Source organism: Geotrypetes seraphini, chromosome 4 (genome assembly GCF_902459505.1).
Source record: "Geotrypetes seraphini chromosome 4, aGeoSer1.1, whole genome shotgun sequence".
NCBI lineage: Eukaryota > Metazoa > Chordata > Amphibia > Gymnophiona > Dermophiidae > Geotrypetes > Geotrypetes seraphini.
In genome coordinates this window covers 136,418,794-136,442,081 of record NC_047087.1, presented here as the reverse complement: position 1 = coordinate 136,442,081, position 23,288 = coordinate 136,418,794, and the positions used below count along the sequence as shown (strand labels likewise).

Genomic DNA, 23,288 nt, shown 5'->3' with positions numbered 1-23,288 from the left:
ACAGAGGAAGACTTACAAAAATGACCAGAAGAGGGCCAAAATTGGTGTGACAGGATAGAAAAGGTGGGGGGACATAAGAACATGCCATACTGGGTCCGACCAATGGTCCATATAGCCAAGTATCCTATTATCAACAGTGGCTAATCCAGGTCACAAGTACCTGGCAGAAATACAAATACTGTAGTAACAACATTCCATGCTACCAATCCCAGGGCAAGCAGTGGCTTACTTGTGTATCTCAACAGCGGACAATGGAATATTCCTCCTGGAACTTATCCAAACCTTTTTAAACCCAGATACACTAACCACTGTTATCATAACATCTGACAATGAATTCCAGAGCTTAACTATTTGTTGAGGGAAAATTATTTCCTCCTATTTGTTTTAAAGGTATTTCCATGTAACTTCATTGAGTCTTTGTAATTCTTGAAAGAGTAAAAAAAAAAAAAAAAAAAATGGATTCACTTACCCGTTCTACATCCCTCAGGATTTTGTAGACCTCAATCATCTCTCTTCAGCCATTTCTTTTCCAAGCTGAAAAGCCCTAACCTACCATATATATTCGAATATAAGTTAAACTGAATAAAAGTCTAACCCTAACCCCCCATTTTCCCCCCCAAAAAGGAGGAAAAATGGTTGACTCGAATATAAGTCGGGCAGCTTAATATTCAAGTGTCCTGCCCTGCCAGGTTCTATACTCAGCCCTCCTCCCTGCCAAGTTCTGCACCCAGCCCCCTTCCCTCCCTGCCCTGCACTCAGTCCCTTTCCCTACCAGGCTGTGAACCAAGCCCCCCTCCCTGCCAGGCTCTGAACACTGCCCCACCTTCCTTCCCTGTACCCTCTTCCCCCTAAAAAGAACCAACCTCATCAGTGATGTCACAATGGATTGATTGTCCCGTACTCCCATCTGCCCTCTAACCCAGCCAGCAGATTAACCCTTCCCCTTAACTTAAACCATCTATTGGTAGGCCAGGACAGGAGGGATCCCTCCAGTCTCCTGCCCCGGCCGACACTAATAATTACCACCCTCCCTCCTTCCCTCCCTCGCGTACCTGTTCCCTGGTGGTCCAGTGTGCATCCTGCACTGAAATCCTCCTTTGTAAAGGTAGTAGCCAACGGTGCACCCGGACCGGCACACAGGAGCCAGCTTTTTGTGCTGCTGGCCAGCCCTGCACTGCTCCTTGATAGGCTGCTGCGAGAACTGAAAATCCCACGAGAACTTGTGGCAACCTATCAAGGAGCAGTGCAGGGCTGGCCGGTAGCACGAAAAGCTTGCTCCTGCATGCCAGCCCAGGAGCGCCACTGGCTACTACATTTACAATCTTCGTGAGGATTTTAGCGCGGGATACACGCTGGACCACCAGGGAACAGGTACGCGAGGGAGGGAAGGTGGGAGGGTGGTAATTATTAGTGTCGGCCAGGGCAGGAGACGGAGGGATCCTTCCTATCCAGGCCTAAGGCAGGTGGTCACTGAGGGATGACCCTAAGGCAGGTGATCACTGGGGGATGACCCGAATATAAACCGGGTTCCCCATTTTTGGGCCAATTTTTTGGCCCCAAAATCCTGGTTTATATTCGAGTACATACAGTATTTAGCCTTTCCATCCTGTTTATCATTTTGGTTGCTCTTCTTTTGTAGCATGATCCGATTAATTTTGCTGGATCTAAGAATTATAAAAAGTACTACTTCAACTCAGCTCTGAGAGAATCTGGCTCCTCTTCTCCTTCAGACCACTGAAAGCCTGAGACAAAAGAACTGTTAATTGGTCAACCAATGGTTAACAAAAGAAGACTGGGCTGGTACAGCAGAGTTAGCTACCTCCATTCTCCATGAACAGAATCTGTATACTGACAGCAATTAAAGAGGCTAGGTATAACAAAGAAAGACCTTCTACCTAAAACTCTCAGACAATGACCCTCTTAAATCTTGTCAAGTACATTACCTCAGTACCTGATCAGTCAGGAAATATGTGATCAGCCAACTAGTTCAAATCAGTGGCGTAGTGAGGGTGAGCAGGGCACCTGCCACACACCACTCCCCCATACTTTTTTAAGTTTGGTGCGAGCAGCCACCAACTTACTGCCCAAGTCGGCTTTGGCACTCTAACATCACTTCCTAGGTGCAGGTCAGAGAGAGTGCCAAAGCGGGCAGCAAGTTGGTGGCTACTCACACCGAAGTTAAAAAGGTATGGGGGAAGGGAAGGGTCGTGACACACATGTGGTAGGGGGAGGATGGGAAGGGTAAGGTGGAGAGGAGGAGGGGTGCCATCACCCCAAGCATGATGGTGCCTGAGGCGGACTGCACCCTCTTTCTACACCACTGGCTCAAACCAATTTTTCCATGCCTCCATCTCCAAACCTGGAGAAAGAACCAGTTATAACAATCTCTGAATAGTGATTGAGCTACTACACATAGGTGACTTCAGTTCCTGTAGCCCACCAAGAAGGATAAAAGTGGACTTCTTACTGAACTTCGCTCTATGGATTTGCTTACTAACTCTCAACAAACCCCTTGGTAGACTCCTTATTTGCCCCCAAAACTCCATATTCCACTCCCAACTACTCTGCAAATAAAAGACCTCCTTCATCTCTTCAACCAAAAGCAGCAAAAACAACAACAAACACATCTGGGCAACAATCAGAGTGAATTCATACCAATCCAGCATAATCAATAATTCAGGATTTCTAAGAATAATTTTTGTATAAGATCCCTAAACTGAGAGCTAAAGTTACTGCATTACCTATACAGTAATATGGGGGAATAAGACGATTCTTTCCACAACCCATAAACTTTAATACAAAATACTATACATACTTGTATTGCAAGACCTCGCTCATTTAGAACAGTCACTACACTCCTGCAGTGTCAGAGAGAGAAGAACCATCGGCTCAGTTGTGATGTGTGTATACTGTAAGTACTTGTATTGCAAGACATTGCTTGTATATCAAGTTAAAATTTAATAAAATGTTTTGCTTGGCTTGCAAAACACTTGCAAACCAAGTAATCTGCAATTCAAGGTTTTACTGTATATTATATCACATTATACGTTGAACTTTTTCAATTCCAATATCTTTCTTGAGATAGGACAACCAGAACTGAATACAATACTCAAGGTTCTTTTTTCCATTCTTTGAAGGATGTTCTTTTAGCTACATGGGATACATCTGGTCTGGGCTTCCAAGATGGTATTTTTAAACAAAGTCCATACCTTATTTAAGGTCCTAACCTTTAATTGTGATCACCCTTTTGAAAATTAAATGCTGCTACATTAGATTTCCTTAGTGACATCACTCCACATATTATGATCACTATTTCCCAGTGGACCCAACAGCATAACCTCTCATACTATGCTCTGCATTCCACTAAGGACTAGATCTAAAATATATCCCCCTCTTGTCGGTTCCTGGACCAGCTGCTCCAAGAAGCAGCCATTTATTATGTCTATGGATTTCACCTTCCTAGTGTTCCCTGATCCAGTCAATATTGGGGTAATTGAAATCACTTACCCTCAAAAACACATGCTCTATAGTACCAGTGTTCTTCAACCTTTTGACACCTATGAACTGGTGGAAATAAAATAATTATTTTGTGGACCGGCACCAGTCCACGGACCAGCAGTTGAAGAACACTGGGCTAAGTTGTGGATCAGACCCCGCCCATCCTCCGCCCCATAATAGTACTAATTGTAACACCATTTTTTCCATTCATTTTTCATATATACACACACACAATATAATCGTATTCACACATAGGGCTCCTTTTACTAAACTGCGGTAGCATTTTTAGCACGCGCTGCAGATTAGTACGCGCTAACCCCTGCGCTATGCAGAAAAACTAATGCCAGCTCTACGGAGGCGTTAACGTCTAGCAAGCATGGCATTGTAGCACATGCTAAAACCGTTAGCGCAGCTTTGTAAAAGGTGCCCATAATGGTTAACCACAAAATGAAACTATACAAAGCACATCGTATGCTTCTCAATATTCATTCCTACCAGAACACAGATAACTCCATGCAAATTCGGGACTAAAAACTAAAAGTACTAATAAGTGGTGCCTCACACAACGAACTTAATCCGTTCCAGGAGCAAGTTTGTTATGTGAAACGTTCGTTGTGTGAAACGCGTTTTCCCATAAGAATACCTGTAAAACAAAATAATTCGTTCTGCAGCCCTACATTTCCCTCCCTCCACCTCACCTCACATGCAGAGCCTGCCAGCCTTCTCCCTCACCCAGCCGCACGATCTCAAAAAGCTGTGCACGCGCAGCTGCTGGAGTTGATCAATGTTCTCTCTCCTGCAACTTCCGGTTTCCGGTTGCATCAGAGGAGAAGATTGAACAACAGAGCATGCGCGCATGTGCTGCTCTTTGAAAGTGTGTGGCTGGCCGAAAAAGAAAGCCGGAAATCTCGGTTTTTAAGGTAAGGTGGAGGGAGATGATGGAACACTGCATTCAGACAGGAGGGTGCTGCTGTTCCCGGCTCACATTAGAAAGCGGCGAGAGTAGTTCCGCCCCCCCCCCCGGGCCCCTCGGGCGACTTCGTTGTGTGAAACGAAGTTCGTTATAGGGAGCAAGACAAAAAGTTCGTTATGCGCAGCGTTCGCTGTACGAGGCGTCCGTTATGCGAGGCACCACTGTATATACAAACAAACCCTAAGGGTTCCTTTTACGAAGATGCGCTAACGCCTTAACGCATGGAATAGTGCATGCTAAACTGCCTGGCGCGCTAGCCGTTACCGCCTCATTTTGAGCAGGTGGTAGATTTTTGGCTAGCGCTAAAAACCTTCGTAAAAGGAGCCCTAAGATGCAAGACTCTGCATGCAGTACAACCCCAGAGAAAAAGAAACAAATGCATTTCTTCCTGAACAGACTGCAGATGTATATCAATCACTAAATTCAAAACTAAAATCATTCCCCCTACCTTTGTCTCCCTCCCTCCATGCTGTGCCTCAACTTCTGGCCATTGCCCCCGGTGTTGTCTTCGGGCCGGCTCCCTCTTCCTCAGTGCTGCAGTGCACAAAGACACGGGTAGCGGCTCCTCACGCATCCCGCGCCTCATTCGGAAGCCTTCTCTCTGACACTGCGACGTCCAAGGACGTCCGAGGACCAAGTAGCAGCCTTGTAAATTTCCTCAATAGGTGTAGATCTGAGGAAAGCTACGGAAGCTGCCATTGCTCTGACTTTATGGGCTGTGCCTTTACTGTGAAGTGGTAATCCAGCCTGGGCATAGCAGAAAGAGATACAAGCCACCATCCAGTTGGCGATGGTGCGTTTAGAAATTGGATGTCCCAACCTATTTAGATCAAAGGAGACAAAAAGTTGAGGAGCAGTTCTGTGTGGTTTGGTGCATTCCAAGTAGAAGGCCAAAGCACGTTTACAGTCCAGAGTATGAAGAGCTGATTCTCCAGGGTGAGAATGAGGCTTTGGAAAAAACACTGGAAGTACGATGGATTGGTTGAGATGAAATTCTGAGACCACTTTAGGTAGGAATTTCGGATGAGTACGAAGAACCACCTTGTCATGATGGAACACAGTGAATGGTGGATCAGTAACTAAAGCTTGTAGCTCACTGACTTGTCGAGCAGAAGTGAGGGCAATGAGAAATACCACTTTCCAAGTGAGATACTTCAGATGAGCCTTATCAATTAGTTCAAATGGAGGCTTCATGAGATGAGAAAGGACAACATTGAGGTCCCAAACCACAGGAGACGGTTTGAGAGGAGGTTTGACATTGAAAAGACCTTTCATGAATCTGGAAACCACTGGATGTGCAGAAAGGGGTTTCCCTTCAATAGGCTGATGAAAAGCCGCAATTGCACTGAGATGGACTTGTATAGATGTAGACTTGAGACCAGAATTGGATAAGTGCAAAAGATAGTCCAAAACAGAAGATAAGGAGGAATGTTGAGGCTCCTTATGATGAGTAAAACACCATGTAGAAAATCTAGTCCATTTTTGGTGATAGCATTGTCGAGTGGTAAGCTTTCTAGAAGCATCTAAAACGTCTCTTACAGATTGAGAAAACTGAAGAGGGTTTATGTTGAGAGGTACCAGGCTGTCAGGTGTAGAGACTGCAGGTTGGGATGAAGCAGAGACCCCTGACTCTGTGTAAGCAGAGACGGAAAAACTGGTAGAAGGTATGGCTCCCTGCTGCTGAGTTGAAGTAGAAGGGAGTACCAGGGTTGTCTCGGCCACCGAGGAGCGATTAGAATCATGGTGGCATGATCATTCTTCAATTTGACTAGAGTCTTGAGAATGAGAGGAAATGGAGGAAATGCGTAGAGGAAAAGATTTGTCCATTCCAGAAGAAAAGCATCTGCCTCAAGGCGGTGAGGAGAGTATATCCTGGAGCAGAATTGAGGCAGTTTGTGGTTGTGGGGAGCTGCAAAGAGGTCTATCTGTGGAGTGCACCACTGTGAAAAAATGTGGTGAAGAGGCGAGGAATGAAGAGTACATTCATGAGGTTGCAGGAGATGACTCAAGTTGTCCGCCAAGCAATTCTGAGCCCCTTAAATGTAGACAGCTTTGAGGAAGGTGTTGTGACAGATTGCCCAGTCCCAAACTTCCAGAGCTTCTTGAAAAGGGAGGCAGATCCCATCACTCCCTGTTTGTTGACATAATACATGGCGACTTGGTTGTCCGTGCAGACGAGGACCACTGTGTCGTGAAGGAGATGTTGAAAAGCATGGAGAGCTTTGAGGATCGCTCTGAGTTCCAACTGATTGATATGACACTGACGATCCATACTGGTCCAGAGGCCTTGAGTATGGAGACCATTGAGATGAGCGCCCCAAGCAAAGGTCAATGAGTCTGTCATGAGGACCTTCTGATGAGGGGGCGTTTGAAAAAGCAACCCTCTGGAAAGATTGGAAGAGAGCATCCACCAACAGAGAGACTTCTTCAAAGGAGGAGTGACTGTGATGTGTCGAGAAAGAGGATCGCAAACCTGCCAGGGTCCACTGAGGAATTCTGAGGTGAAGTCTGGCAAAAGGAGTCATGTGTACTGTGGAGGCCATATGACCCAGAAGCACCATCATGTGTCTCACAGAGATGGAAGAGCGAGAAGACACTGTGTGACAGAGGTGAAGCAGAGCATCCAGACGTTGTTGCGGAAGGAATGCTCTGAGTTGGACAGTGTCCAGAACAGCTCCAATGAATTGTAGATTCTGAGAGGGTTGAAGCTGAGATTTTGGAAAGTTGATTTCGAATCCCAAGCTGTGTAGGAACCAGGTAGTCCATTGGGTCGCTACAATAACCCCTTGAGATGTGGAATCTTTGATGAGCCAGTCGTCTAGGTAGGGAAATACCTGAAGACCATGATTCCGTAGAGCTGCTGCTACCACTACCAGGCACTTGGTGAACACTCTTGTAGATGAAGCCAGGCCGAAGGGTAGAACTCTGTATTGGTAATGCAGATTCCCCACCCGAAATCTGAGATATTGACGGGAGGCCAGATGGATGGGAATATGAGTGTAGGCATCCTTGAGATCCAGAGAGCATAAACAGTCTTTCTGCTCGAGGAGGGGATAAAGGGATGCCAGGGACAACATTCGAAACTTTTCTTTGACTAGAAATTTGTTGAGAGCCCTGAGATCCAGAATGGGTCGCAGATCACCCGTCTTCTTCGGAACAAGGAAGTAACAGGAGTAAAACCCCCTGTTCTGCTGTTCCAAGGGAACTGGTTCGATGGCATGGAGATGAAGCAGAGCTTGAGCCTCCTGAAGAAGAAGGGCGGTCTGGGATGGACTGGAAGGATACTCTCTTGGAGGAAGCTCTGGAGGAACCTGAGTGAAATGAAGAGAGTATCCTTCCCTGATGATGGTAAACACCCAAAGGTCGGATGTTATTAGTGTCCATCTGTTGTAAAAATGATGGAGACGACCTCCTATAGGGGGAAAAGGAAACAGAGACAGAACGGTAGAGGTTATGCTCTGGTGTAAACAGTCAAAAAGGCTGAGAAGCCTTAGGTGCAGCAGAAGGTTGTGATTTCTGCTGCTTCTGAGGTGGCTATTTTTTCAGAGGAGGGCGAGTATAAGGAGCCGGCTTTGGAGCAAAACGCCTTTGATAGATGACAGCAGGGCGTGCAGGCTTAGCAGGAGCTGGCTTTGGTTTAGGTCTGACAATGGAAGCAAATGATTTTTCATGATCAGATAATTTTTTAGTGGCTGCCTCGATGGACTTGTCAAAGAGGTCGTTGCCCTGACAAGGAACATTAGCCAGTCGATCTTGAAGGTTAGGGTCCATGTCAATGGTACGAAGCCATGCAAGACGACGCATAGCCACAGAACAAGCAGCCGCTCGGGCACATAACTCAAAGGCATCGTAAGATGATTGCAGGAGATGGAGATGTAGCTGAGAAAAAAAAGCAATGACTTCTTGAAACTCAAAATGCATGCGATTATCCATATAAGTCAAAAACTTCAGCAGAAGCAAAAGAAGAAATTCAAAATAAGTAATGAAATAAATATATATATTATAATTAAGGACTCTAGAAGACATCATAGTATTCTGGTAAATGCGACGTCCAAATTTGTCCATAGTTTTTCCCTCCCGACCAGGAGGGACTGTGGCATAGATCTCGGAAGGATGAGATCTCTTCAAGGAAGATTCAACTAGCAGGGACTGATGAGATAACTGTGAGTTGTCAAATCCCTTGCGATGCACCGTTTTATACCTCGAGTCCAATTTTCCAGGAACTGCTGGAATGGAAAAGGGGGTCTCCATGCATCGAGCAAAAGTCTGGTCCAAAAGCTTGTGAAGTGGAAGCTTGAGACACTCTGTCGGAGGCTGAGGAAGACGCATGATTTCGAGATATTTCTTAGAATATTTAGAGCCAGTGTCCAATTTCACATCCAAGTCCACAGCCATCTGTCGGAGGAAAGATGAAAAAGATCACTGATCCGGCGATGCCTTGTCTCGAGAGGGACTCAAAGACGTCAAGGCAGCACATGTTGAAGAATTAGTTTCAGCATGGAAAAAAGTCTCATAGGAACCTGGTGACTTGGACAAAGCAATCGAGGCCAGAATATCCTTGAGGTCCGGCATCGGGGACCTCGAATGAGGAGTCGGTGGTCTAGTCGAGGGTGGAGTAGAGCGAGGCTTCGAGGAAGATGGTATATGCTGCAAAGAACGATGCCTGGAAGAATGCCTCGAAGAAGGCCTCGAACGATGGTGAGAACTGTGTCTAGAACCAGATCTCGAGGATCGAGGAGATTTCGCCTCAGAGACGGGAGCAGCCGATGCCATTGTATGAATAGGACTAGAGGCTGTAGATCGAAGCTCCAGAGACTTGGAGGAGGAACCTCGATGCACTCGCAAAGACTTTGCTCCTTGCTGAAAGTGTGAGGAATCCTGTCGATGCACTCACAAAGAATCTACTCCTTGCCTGTCGTGCTTTGGAGGCAGACCAGACACGCGCAGAGAATCTGCTCCCTGCGAAGAGTGTGACTCCGACTGGGACATAGGAAGCGGCTCGACCTCGCGGGAGTCTGCTGAATGCCCAGGCAGGATAATAGGAAGCAGTTTAGGACCCATAATAGTGAGGTACTGAAGAAACTGCTTCTTTAATATGGTCTGGAAAGAAGCCGGCAAGGTGGGAACCGCGTCTGAAACCGGACCACCTGCCTTGGCTGGAGGTTCCTTCGAGGTAGTGTGAGTGTGCTTCGACTTAGGAGTCTTAAACACTTTAATCACCACCGGCGGAACCGACTGCTGAGCTATCTGACCTGAGGAAACAGGGGAAGATACAGCAGATGACATTGAAGCAAGAGCCGCTGCAAACGATGAAGGTTTGATGAGGCTCGAGGTAGAAGCAGGAGGCGCGGAAGGAGGCTCGATGGAAGTCAAGGCCGAAGACACTTTCGAAGTCGAGGGATCAGTCGAAGACTCCATCTCGAAGAGCTTGTCCACCTGAATGCAACGACGCTTAAAAGCACGAGGCTGAAGTGTTTGGCAAGGCAGGCACGATCTGGGATGATGTGAAGGCCCAAGGCACTTGAGGGTCTGTGATCGAGATTGCGCGCCGACACTTGCTACACTTCTTAAAGCCTGTAGCAGGCCGGGACATAGGCCGAAAAACAGCCGCTACAAGGTCGAAGCTCGTGGGCTGCAGCTGAGTGGCCCGTCCCAGGGAACGGACGGAAATCGAAAAAATATATTTTTTTAGACTAATAAAGCTAAATAAACAAAATAAAACAGCGATTCGTGACAAAAATACACCAACCGCGGTTGAGAGAAGGCAAAAGTGAACAAAGTTGAATGCAGAGTCAAAGACGGACATCTCAGCTCCGCGGAAAACTAAGAACTGAGGAGACGTGCCCTGTGCTGGGAGGGAAGGCACTCGCGCATGCGCGGTACGGGCAACTCGAAACTTCTAATTTCTTCAAGCAAATCTGCTTGTGAGGCGTCCGCATCGGGGCTCCGTCGGATGATGTCACCCATATGTGAGAATACCTGCCTGCTTGTCCTGGGATAAAAACTGACAACAGCTGATGAACAAGCACCATCTGGTTTTAAAGACACAAAGGACAGAGTAACTCTTCTTGCATGTACCAATGCTGTGGGCACATACAAATTAAAGTTGGCAGTGACTGGAAAAAAACAACATTCTAGTTGTTTCAAGGGTGTACATCATCTACCTGGGGACTATTATGCTAACAAGAAAGCATAGGTAAGAAGAGAAACATTTATCGATTGGTTCCATAACCACTTTGTGCCAGCAGCATGAGTTCATTGAAGAGAAGCTAAACTGGAAGAGAACAGTGAAATTTTATTGGTTCTAGACAACTGCTCTGATATCCACCTCAAGAACCTCTTGTGAAACATAATGTTTCTGCCATTTATCTCCCACCCAATGTGACATCCTTACTACAGCCTTGTGACCAATGAATTTTACGTTCCATGAAGACCAAGTATAAACACAGTTTTCTGAACTGCATGCTTGATGCAATTAACAGAGGCATAAGAATTCAAGATTTTCTCAAGGAGTTCAGTTATAAGGATGCCATTTATGCACTTGCCCATGCCTGGAAAGATGTAACTAGATCAGCATTAAAAAATGCTTGGCATAAATTTTGGCCCTCAACAATGTTCCGATGAAAATGAACCTATAGAGCAGAGGTGTCAAAGTCCCTCCTCGAATGCCGCAATCCAATAGGGTTTTCAGGATTTCCCCAATGAATATGCATGAGATCTATTTGCATGCACTGCTTTAATTGTATGCTAATAGATCTCATGCATATTCATTGGGGAAATCCTGAAAACCTGACTGGATTGCGGCCCTCGAGGAGGAACTTTGACATCCCTGCTGTAGAGGAAGATTTTTATTGTAAACCGCTTAGATTTACCTTTGGTTTTATATTTGCAGTATATTAAATAAATTGAACTTGAACTTGATATCAAACCTCATTGTTTATGCCAAAAGTCTATCATCTGAAAATGTTAATAAGTTAGAGACAGCTGATATTAATGAAGTGCTGAATGTTGACAAAGATGCATCTGTTGTGCATTCCTTCAGTGATGGCGAGATTGATGAAATGGTGTTAAATAAAGAAAAGCTTGAGGATAGTAGTGACGATGAAGACCTTGTGAACACAGGAGAAGAAATCTCTATAGATCAGTGGTCTCAAACTCATAGGACAGGGGCCACATGCGGATCGCCAGGTACTATTTTGAGGCCCCCAGTATGTTTATCATAATCACAAAAGTAAAATAAAACAGTTTCTTGATCATATGTTTCTTTACCTACAAATCCAAAACGTGGCCCTGCAAAGGGTTTGTGTTTGAGACCACTGCTATAGATGATATGGTGAAAAAATGTAAATTTTGTGACTAAACATATTCTCATGTAAAGGTAAGTGATAATTATAAATATGTCAATGTACGTGTCTAATCTTACCAACCAAATTGGGTTATACACCTGAAATGCAGTCCAAAAGAACATACTCAGACAAAACTTTTTGAACAAAAATTGAATAAATGATGAAAACAAAACTATGAGAAAAACAACAAAGTGGGGATATGTAGTCATGACACAAGAGACTTAAATTACAATGTACGTAGTAGAGAATGACACGGTGGATGTTACCCACGGTAACCTGCCAAAACGGTGGAGGGGGGAAAGGTGCTCACCGCAGGTGCGGGGGACAAGGCCATCTACCGCCCCGTGGAGCGGTGAATGGCCTTGTCCCAACAGTTAAGGGAGGGAACGTGTGCGGTCACTGATCACACGTGGCCCCCTCCCTCCTTCCTACAAATCTATCTCCCTCCCTCTCCCTTACGGCACATTTTAAGGTTTCATAGTACTTGTTGAAAGCCGCCGGAGCCTACGTACATCACATGCGTGTGTGGGCAGAAGCTTCTCCTCTGACACAACTTCTGGTTGTGTCAGAGGAGAAGTTTCCACCCACATACGCACGCGAGCATGTAGGCTCCGGCGGCTTTCAACAAGTACTCTGAAAAAACCTTAAAATGCGCCAAGAAGGTAAGGGGGAGGGAGGGAGATGTAAGGACTGCATGAGGGGTGCCGAAGGGCAGTGAGGTGGCGAGAGGATCTTCAAAGATCCTGGTGGTGATAAAGAGGGTCAGTCTCAGTCTTGCAGGGAACAGCAGCAACCCATATCGTGCCTCTAAGTTCCTCATACGGTTCCGCAATACCAGGAATTTCTTCCTCTGCTGTACTTTTGCCTTTGCCAAATCTGGAAAAATCATGAGTTTCTGCCCCCCCCCCCCAAAAGCGGAGACTTTAATTTAGCCAAATGTAAAACTTCCAATACACGGGAATAACGCAAAATGGCCATGGATACCAAGAAGCCACATGTGTTGCAGGAACCCCATGAGCAGACTCCAATTCAAAGGGGCGCTCAGTCACCATACCAACAGTTTTTTCAAAACCTTAGCTGGTTCTTGACCCTCTGCTCCTTCTCGAATCCCCAGGATCCTCAGAGTATGCTTCCGGGCTTGATTAGATTGTAACACACATCAAGCTATTTCATTGACTGCGCATCTCTGTGTTAAAACAGCAACCTCCTCAGGTGATTTCCCCATCTGTGCCGCCTGAAACCAGCCACCTCCAATCAGAGGATGTCTTTCAGGCTCAAAATTTCCTCCATTATTTGCTTCAGCATAATCTATTAATTTTAAAAGTAATTTAAAACAGTAACTAGTTTCATTAGGAAGGGTGGATGCTGCGGAGATGGGGATGGGGCGGCGAAGGGGACGGCGAGGATGGGGTGGTGAAGGGGGGGTAGTCCGGTGACAGGGCAGTGACAGGGACAGATTTTTCCCCCATGTCATTCTCTAGTACGTAGCCTGTTGAAATACTGAAAATGGCCAAGGTACCTAAAAAAAAGTACCATGTGAGGAATTAAGAGTTTTTCCCTCGCTAAAACTGCTATTATACCATTGGACAGCAGGGGAGGTCAGACAAATCGGGGAAAACTACCTGTCCCAGAGAGCCCTGAGTTTTGCAGTTCAGTGCAGAGATCCATCGGGGAAGGGATACAGCCCTGCTGAGTCAGAGGGGCAGACTCGGACAGGGAGGAGTACTTCTGCCCTAGACTGGTATCATTTGGAGAGGTCCCTGAAAGAGGAGGTCCTGAGGAAGAGAATTCCACTAGAGAACCCTTCCCTAGCTGTGGGTTGAAGAGAACCCTGAGAAGTAAGAGGAATTCTTATGAGACTAACTGTGGGCTGAGGAAAAGCCATGGAAAGTCAAGAAATCTGGCAAGAACTGTTAGAAGAGCTGACAGTGTGAGACTTTTAGATGGCTAAGGTAAGCCAACCTTGTTATACTGAGGATTGTGGACTATGTGTAGGTGTGGCTGGGACCGGCCCTTGAACCTTGCTTAAGAAAAAAACTATTTATCTTTGAGCTGAGAAAGGGTTTTGCCTTACCAGAGCCTGTGAGGTAACAGACTCCGGTCTGTACTTAATTTTTTTTTTTTTTTTTTAAACTATTATACCTGCAAGAATGTTCAGGCTATTTATGTGTGTGCACAGGACCAGGAAAACCTGAACTGGACTCTGCCACATACCCTAAAATTAAAAAATTATTATGATAATATGAAAGTCTCATAGTTATTCAAATGACTATCATAATATATTTGCTTAAGCATTTTTTAGGCACCTTGGCCATTTTCAGTATTTCAACAGGCTATGTACATTATAATTAAGTCTCTTGTGTCATGACTATGTACTCCTACTTTGCTGGTTTTCTCATGGTTTTATTCTCATTTGTTCAATTTTTGTTCAAAAGGTTTTGGGCTCCTTTTACGAAGCCGCATTAGCGGTTTAACATGCGTAATAGCACATGCTAATTTGCCGGCCGCGCTAGCCGCTACTGCCTCCTCTTGAGCAGGCAGTAGTTTTTCGGCTAGCACAGGGGTTAGTGCGTGCTAAAAAGCTGCGTGCAATAAACCGCTAACGGGGCTTCATAAAAGGAGCCCTTTGTTTCAGAGTGTGTTCTTTTCGACTGCATTTCAGGTGTATGACTCACACACACCCCTCCACACACGTGCACCTTTTACTAAGCCGTAGTAGAAGTTTCTACCTTTGCCCGGAGCGCTAAATGCTCCAATGCTTATAGAATTCTGGAAGTCTCAGCGGCCATTTTCAGCACCGCTTGCAAATTGCTCCTGCCCCAACGTGCTGCTGGGTGTGGGAGGGATGTGGGTCATCATTCTTCGTGGAAGATGGAGGGAGGGAGGGAGGAAGTATACTGTATACGGTACAGGTACAAGATCCATTTCGAAAACCAAAAAGCTTTGAAAACCAAGGATTTCAGATAAAGTGTAGTATTTTTCTGTGTAGACCCAACACAGGCAGTTATGCCTGGAAATTGGTCTGTTCGGAATGGAGTGAAAGTTATGGGGAGAGCTAGCCTTGAAAAAACCGTTGTAGAGCACATGGGTGAAATATGTCGGTTATCCCCCGTTCAAGCAAAAAAGAACAAAAGTTTATATAAAAAGCATAAAAGAATATAAAAGTAATCTAGATATAAGGATCCAATGACGAGTGGAGGTGTAAAGCTGCCTACTATGAACACAAATTGAGTGGGGAGGTGGCCTCGCTGAGGATCGTATGATAAAAAACGAATGACAAAAAAGAATGAATTAGGCTTATATATATAAGGATCATAACCCCTTATATATTGGAGCTCAAAACACAGCTCATGTCAGGTCTAAGAATAAAAGGAAATTTGGTAGCCCCACATTTGAATGCTGCAGGTGCTTCTCTCTCTTCTTGTGATGTGTACTTTGACCCCCCTCTCTTAATTATTTAAAGAAAAAGGTCTAACATAAGCTTTACACCTATAATTAGGACACAACTGTACAAATGTTTTTTGCACATTTTCAGCTAAGTATATCTCAGCAAATATGCATCTAAAGACAAATTTCTTTTAGTCTTATGGTAACAAACTTGCTATCAACAAGTTAGCAAATTATTTAATTCAAGCTTATTATCCTTTAGGGAGCTTAGTTCAAACTTTCATAAACATGATACTATGCCAAATTTTCAGCCTACTTTGAATCAAATTTAAGGGTATGAGATGAAATTTTCTATATAACCTTTTTGTGTCTACAATAAAGCAATTTACATTTTATATATACCGTAGGTACGGTACAAATTCAAAAATCCAGACTGTTCAGGGTTTGAGTTGGTCTGGATTTTTCACACTCTGATCTCTCATCCCCATCCAGCATCTCTCTCTCTGCTGTACTGCAATGTAAATGCCAAAGTTTAATGGAGGGAGCCCAGGTCCCCAAGACCCCTCTGCAGCTATGTCCTCCTACCCCGTCCTCCTGCATCAACCAGTGTGTCTTCCTCACTCCTTGCCTACGGCTCTCTCTCACACTTCCCTGCACAATCCCCAGTATACAGTACTTTTTCAGAAGTACAGTAAGGAAGACTATTGTGGTGCAGCGCCAGCAGCAGCCTTGTTCACAGACTGCCTCTGGCCTGCACCTTACCTTTCCCTCTGATCTGTCCCATCCCGTCTGATGCAACTTCCTATTTTTGGAAGGGTAAAATGGGTCAGAAGGAAAGGCAAAGTGCAGGCAAGAGCATCATGGAAGATTTCTTTACTGAACTTCTGAAAAATTACTATATACCAGGGGTTGCAAAGAGGAGTGAGCCTGAGCTGCAAGCAGGGCTCAGAGCGGAGGAAGAGCTGCTGAACCGCAAAGGAAGGAGGAGGGTCAGAAAGGAGAAATTGTTCAGAACTTGTCTGGATTTCTGGCATTTGGATATTTGGACTTTTATTGTACTTATTTTGCAACTGGGGCAATGACAGGTTAAAGCTGCTCAGAGTCACAAAGAGCTGCAGTGGGAATCAAATCTGGTTCCCCTCAGACCACTTTACTAGCCACCAGACTAGAAAAATGTGCTGAAAAGTACAAGCCTCAAAAATGAAATATTCTAAGTCGGCACCAAAAATTTACCTAGATGGGTGAATCTTAAGCTGCTAAATGATGGAATTCTGGTGAAATTCTGCACAAAAATTCTAAAACTTCTGCACATAATTTTTCTAAATTCTGCAAAGTTTATTTGTAGTGTTTTGCATAGAATTCTCCTAGCCTGAGATCTGAAATTCTTTCCTGCCTTTTCCTTTCTCAGGTTCCAGCCTCCTCAGTTCCCTCTCTCTCTCCCACTGCTGTTCTGTTTCCCTCTAAATCCCACACCTTTCTCATTTGCACCCATAGTCTGGCATTTCTCTCCCTCTCTCCACTGGATAAGAATATCTTCCTCCCTGCCCTTTTCTGTCTTGGTCATTCTCTCTTCCTCTCTCTACCATCCCCCTACCCCCACTTGCGGGTCCAGCATCCATGTCCCCACACCGCACCCTCAATTGCACCCTGAATCCCTTTCTCTACTTCCCATGGTCTGGCATCTCTATCTCCCTCTCTCTATGATCAAGCATCTCTTCCTTCTTACCCCCTTTTTGGCCTGGGTTTCCTTCTCATCCCCCTTCCCCTCTATTTATAGGTCCGGCATCCATGTTCCCTTCTTTCTCCTTCTCCAGGTCTAGCATCCATGTCCCTTCCTCTCCCCCCACTTGCAGTGCAGCATTCATGTCCTCTCTCCTCTGCTCCTCCCTCTGCTGGTCTACCATCCATTTCCCCTCTTCCCCCCCTACTTGCAGTCCATGATCCATGTCCCCCTCCATTCCTTCCCCTACTTGCAGTCCAGAATCTACGTTCCCCTCTACTCCCTTCCCTACTTGCAGGCCAACATCCATGTTCCTTCCTCTCCCCTCCACCATGGGCCTAGAATCCATGTTCCCTCCTTCTCCCCCACCCCCAAATTGTGGTCTAGTATCCATGTCCCCATCCTCTCCTCCTCCCCTGTGCAGGTCTGGCCTCTCTCCCTCCAACTGACCCCCCCCCCCTTCATGTGAGATCAGACACCTATGGGCCTCCCAGGGCAGTGGCAGCTGGCCGGCAGATGCAGCGCTTTGAACAGGCTGCTTGCAGCTGGCTCTGCCAAGGCCTTCCCTCTACCACGTCATCTATCTACAAGAAGTGATGTGGCAGAGGGAAGGCCCTGGTAGGGCTGGCCGCAAGTAGCTTGTTCACAGCGTCGCCTCTGCCAGCCAACTGTTACCACTGCTGCTTTCTTGGGAGGCCCACAGGTATGTCTGATCTCATGGAGGGGGGAGGGGTGTCAGCTGGAGGGAGAGAGGCCAGACCCATATTGGAGAGGAGAGGACAGGGGAAGGGGCAGAACAGCAGATATGTGCAGAATTCTGTGCAGATGGGGAATTCTGCTGGAATTCTGTGCTGCGCAATTGTTAAGTATTCTGGCAGGAATAATTACATTACATTACATTACATTAGTGATTTCTATTCCGCCAATACCTTGCAGTTCAAGGCGGATGATATTGCTCAAAGAAAATGAGACTGCAAACTGCATTTTTATTGTACAAAAATGCATAATTGTGAAAGTTGCAGAATTAGGATCACTAGAATATAAGCAACTAAAAGGAATTTTATTCAAAAATTTTGAAGACTGTAGTTTGAGACTTCCAAGAGCATATACAAGAAGTTTAATCAAAATGAAAAATGATCGAGTACGGATCACTTCTAGACTTGGTCCACTTGTCATAAACTTGCCAGCCTTCCCTAAATAATTTTTATCTTCCCTCTCCCTGTCAGCCATTACCAACTCCCCAGTCCACTTTCATGCTGCCATCCCAATCTCCACCCTTTTCCAACTATTTCCAGTATCTTCCTTCACCAGAGATACCAAAATGACAGTTCCAGGTTGAAGACTGTAGGCCAGTCCTGGATTTTTGACCTCCCCAAGGGCCTTGCATAGCTTGGGCACAAGAAATCCCACAATGCTTTGTGATTTAAGTTCAAAATCAGGGCTAGTCAAAAAATCTCCAGCACAGCACTGGGTAATAAAGCATTTCTGCTTCACCCTTTTGGTACAACCTCTATCCTCTCCCTAACTTCCTTTACCCTATCACCCAAAGGAAGGGGCTGCAAATAGAACACTTGCCTTGTACCACAGAAAGGGACCCACGGCTTTGGGGCCCCCTTGCAAATTTGTGCCCTTTGCTCCAGTCACCTCAACCATTTACCTCTTCCGATCATCTTATCTTCTCTCAACCTATCAAGCAAAACTCTGCCCCCCTCCACCACCACCACCATCATCATCCCCCCCAAATCACTTTTCCCTGTCCTGCCTTCACCATATCTTACCTGCAAGGGGAAAGCTGCGGCTTTATTCCCGACATACCCGCGCACAACGTGACTCTGAATGGATAACACCCGACACTCCTCCATGCCAGCCGAAGCGAGATCTGCGAGCAACAACTACCCAGGTTCGAGGAGACCCAAGCAAGAGAGAGAAGTCCGGAGCTTGCAGAGGCTGACCTGGAAACGGAGAAGGAGAGAAGCGGGTGCCCGCTCACCAGGAACAGTGAAAAGAGCAGACGCACGCTGAATTCTCAACCCCCGCCAAGGAAGTAGAGAAAGGAGGAGCTAAGAGTTAAACCCCGAGCCACACGTCTGGATGATAGAAATAAAAAGAACGGCACACTACAGCTGACATATGGGACTAGGAAATAGCGCAGGCACTGACGTAGACGCCTAAGAAGCAGCGACCGAGGCACTGCTAAGGGCCCAAGACACAGTGACAGACAGCGAGGCATCCAAATGAAGCACAGATACGCACAGTTCTTAAGGTACCATTGAGACACAGCTCTGGGTTGGCAAGACACACACCTATTGAGACACTGAGGCACAGTGAGACACTCAGAAATCCAGTTAGGGCCTAAAAGACACCCAGTGACTGATTACTTATTCATTCATTCAGTTTTCTATACCGTCTCCCAGGGAAGCTCAGAACGGGTTTTCACTAATTTATTCAGGTATTCAAACATTTTTTTTCCTGTCTGTCCCGGCGGCAATGAAGAATTAGGTGACGTGCCCAGGGTTACAGTGAGTAGCTGAAGTGTTTTCTGTCCAATGTGTGCCATCAGATATGATTAGGCTTGCACAGAAGAGTCGCCACTGTCTGATAACTCACAAAACTGGACGGCAGCCCTGGTGTGGCTTATGGTGGTATTCCTTCCCCACCCATTACATAAGAATAGCCTTACCAATGGTCCATCAAGCCCAGTAGCCCGTTCTCACGGTGGCCAATCCAGCTCACTAGTACCTGACCAAAACCCAAAGAGTAGCAACATTCCATGCTACCTATACAGGGCAAGCAGTGGCTTCCCACATGTCTTTCTGAATAACAGACTATGGACTTTTCCCTCCAGGAACTTGTGCAAACCTTTCTTAAAACCAGCTACGCTATCCGCTCTTACAACAACCTCTGGCAATGCGTTCCAGAGCTTAACTATTCTCTGACTCCTCTTACTGGTTTTAAAAGTATTTCCTTGTAACTTCAAGTGTCCCCTAAGGCTAGATTCACAAAGGGCAGGGATCTGATCCAATCCATGTCCGGGGGGGGGGGGGGGCTGATTCACGAATCAGTCTCATGCAAATGAGGGTGATCTCAATCACGCCCCCATCCGACTGTCGGGATCGCTCTCTAGCAATCCCTACACATGCGCGGACCATCTGTAGATGGTCTGCGCATGCTTAAGAGCAGCGACCTTTTTAAACTTTATTTTTAATCTACTTTTTCTTCGCAAGTCTGTGGTTTTAACCCACTTTAAACCCGTGGGTTAAAACCACAGCCTCGTAGTGCGGGGAAAGGGCAGGAGAGTCAGGGTGAGAGCAGGATGGCGATTCGGGGCAGGCAGGAAAGAAGAGGCAATTCGGGGCAGGCAGGAGATCGAGGCTGAGAGCAGAGAAGCAGGACAGACAGCTGGATGGCAGAAGGCAGGGAAGTCACAAAAGACCTCAGCGACTGGTCCTTAGCAGTCACTTATTTTTGGATCAGCAAGCCCAGTCGGTGTTGCTTTTTTATTTTAGTGAATCGCATCCTGCCTGCATTTGAATGCCGTTCCCCCTCATTTGCATGCGTGGATTGGAGGACGATCGGGATAGAGGTTAGTGAACCGGGACGGAGGGAAATCGGGTCGCTAAGTGATCGAAAGTTGATAGGTGGGCTTAGTGAGCCCCTAGTCTTTGTAATTTTTGACGGAGTGAAAAATCAATCCACTCCACTCAGAATTTGTAGACTTCAATCATATCTCCCCTCAGCTGTCTCTTTTCCAAGCTGAAGAGCCCTAACCCCCTTTATCATCTTGGTCATTCTTCTTTGAAACTTTTCTGGTGTCACTATATCTTTCTTGAGATAAGAGACCAGAATTGAATGCAATACTCGAGATGAGGTCACACCATGGAGCGATACAGGAGCATTCTAACATTCTTAGTCTTGTTAACCATCCCTTTTTTAATTATTCCTTGCATCCTGTTTGCTGTTTTTGGCCGCCGCCACACATTGGGCAGAAGGTTTTATCGTATTGTCTACAATGACACCCAGATCCTTTTGTTAGGCGCTAATCCCCAAGGTGGACCCTAGAATCCAGTAACTGATTCAGGTTTTTCTTCCCAATGTGGATCCCATAGTTAAGTATTTCTCCCTGCCCTCCTCTTTGGGAGTCCAGCATCTTCTACCTCTTTTCTTCCTGCCATCCCCTCCTTTCACGGGCCTGAGACTTAATACATTGAAAGCTAGCCCTGGGGTATGAACACAGACAGAGCTTTATCACTGCCTTTCACCTCCCAATTCTGCTGCCCTAGATGTTTAGGTGCAGACTAGGTAGGGTCTGTTCTCAGTACCTTCTTAAATATGAAAAAATTCCTTTCTGAGGACTTTTCTAATCATCTACCTCTCCTTCCTAGTTAAAGCATGAGCTCTAAAATGTGGGAATTAACATAACAGGCAGTATACAGGGCATGGATATAACTAGCCCCTACTTTATACAGTATATACATTGCTTGCAGCATTTCCTCTTTTCAGTTTCTGTCTTATTCTCACAATAAGTGACACTGGGAACATGGGGATTGAGCACTGGAAATGACTTACCGTATTTTTCGCTCCATAAGACGCACCCTATATTTAGAGGAGGGAAACAAGAGAAAAAAACATTCTGAACCAAATTCTCCCTGCCAGGCTCTGCACCCAACCCTACACTCCTTACCAGGCTCTGCACCCTGTCCCCCCTCCCTGCCAGTCTCTGTACCCTGTCCCCCCCTCTGGTGGTCTAGTGGTAGGCCGGGACAGGGCAGGCAGGCCTAGTGGCTGGCAGGCAGACAGGCAGGTCCCATATCCCCCATGTACCCCAATACCTTAAATCATCCCCATATCCCCATGTACCTCCCCAGTACCTTAAATCATCCCACATACCACTGTACCTTTTAAACACCCCCATATCTTATAAATCATACCCCTCCTGTACCTTTTAAACACCCCCGTAGCATTTAAATCATATCCCCATGTACCTTTTATTTTAACCCTGTACCTTTTATTTTAAAAAAAAAGGTTGTATTGGCACTCGTTTTTCGTTTTCACCCCAGAGCACACAACCCCCTCCCCCCAACCCCCAGAAACAAATGCAATGAGGCCCAATGTAAAAGACCCAATGCCAAAAACACAGAAAACAAAGAAGACCTCAAACCAGAGAACTGCTGCCAGCCATTCAGAAAGTGGCACAGGCCCAAGCGGGAGCGCGGAAAGCTTAGTCCTGACATCCGTGCTCCTGATTCGCGCACCTGCTGCCCTGAAATAGTACGGAGCTGTCAAAGGAAGGAAGGAAGACTTTTAAAAGGTATGGGGTTAAAAAAAAAAAAGTACAGGAGGTGTATGATTTAAAAGGTACAGGACCACCAGGCTGCTTGAAAAAGGGACGGCAGTGGTGTCGGCGGGTGAGGTGTTTGTTTTAAAAAGGTGGTCCTGTAGCGGCAGTGGGCGGGCAGTATTCAGAAAGGTGGTGCGGCTGCGCAGGGAGGGGGTTGTGCAACTGTACGGGGGGGTACAAATTTTGTGTCTTCTAAGATGCACCGAGATTCCACCCACTTTTGGGTGGAAAAAAAGTGTGTCTTATGGAGCAAAAAATACAGTAATTTATGAGTTGAGAGCAGCAACAGTGGATGAGCTCTGGCAGCCACATGTAGCAACCAAGGTAGCTTAACTAATAATACATGTGTTTCGCAAATACTGTCACTTTAATTTAAAATTTTGAACAGAATGGGACTTTTAGGAGTTAATTCTATAAACAGTGCCTAAATCGGCCAGCGCTTAAAAATATGGCACTAGTTGCCTGTCAATCACACTTAAGCACTGTTTACAGAATCACAGCTAGCAGCACCTATGTAAAAGCTTAGGTGCCTAAAATGTAAGCGACGGTTTTAAAGACCTACATTTCAGGCATCTTAGTTTTTGGACTTAGTGGCTCTTAAGTCGCATTCTGCCCATAGAAACGCCCACTTAGGCATTAGGTGCCATTAAGCACCATGCGATAGGCACCTATCTTTTATATATATATATTTTTTTTTTTTGTAGCAATTAATTGAGCCTATTAAGGGTACTTTGTCAATTAAGTTAGGTGCCCTTTATACAGTGGACTCTGCCCCTTAGTGCTTCCCTTTCTCTATTTTGTCCATATGAGTGCTCTGTATTTCTACATTGCCTGCTCTTTGGAAGTTAGTGGGAAGACATAATGAGACTGCAGGAAACCAGGATCATTGCTATTTCAAGCTGCTTCCCTTCCCCCAGCCCCCTATATATAGGCCTGGGAGGTGTTAACAAAAAAACCCAAAACCTACTTCCACTGTCCACTCTCTTTCCCTTCTGATAGGAGCCAAAGAAGAGAAGAGCTTCAGCC

General features: G+C 45.8%; 1 protein-coding gene and 1 long non-coding RNA gene across 3 annotated transcripts in view; one reads left to right on the top strand and one right to left on the bottom strand.

Annotated features, from left to right (window-relative positions):
- Positions 1–18,824, bottom strand: part of PDXK (pyridoxal kinase) — a 266,020-nt gene extending 247,196 nt beyond the window's left edge. Inside the window, exon 1 of the mRNA XM_033943087.1 lies at positions 18,703–18,824. Coding sequence (XP_033798978.1) covers positions 18,703–18,786 — 84 coding nt within the window. The 5' untranslated portion in view covers positions 18,787–18,824. The remainder of the gene's footprint in view (positions 1–18,702) is intronic.
- Positions 18,825–19,053: 229 nt separating this feature from the next.
- LOC117359810 overlaps positions 19,054–23,288 on the top strand; it is a 31,538-nt gene continuing 27,303 nt past the window's right edge. For both annotated transcript variants that reach the window (XR_004539309.1, XR_004539308.1), the window contains exon 1: positions 19,054–19,187. This is a non-coding gene — a long non-coding RNA (uncharacterized LOC117359810). The remainder of the gene's footprint in view (positions 19,188–23,288) is intronic.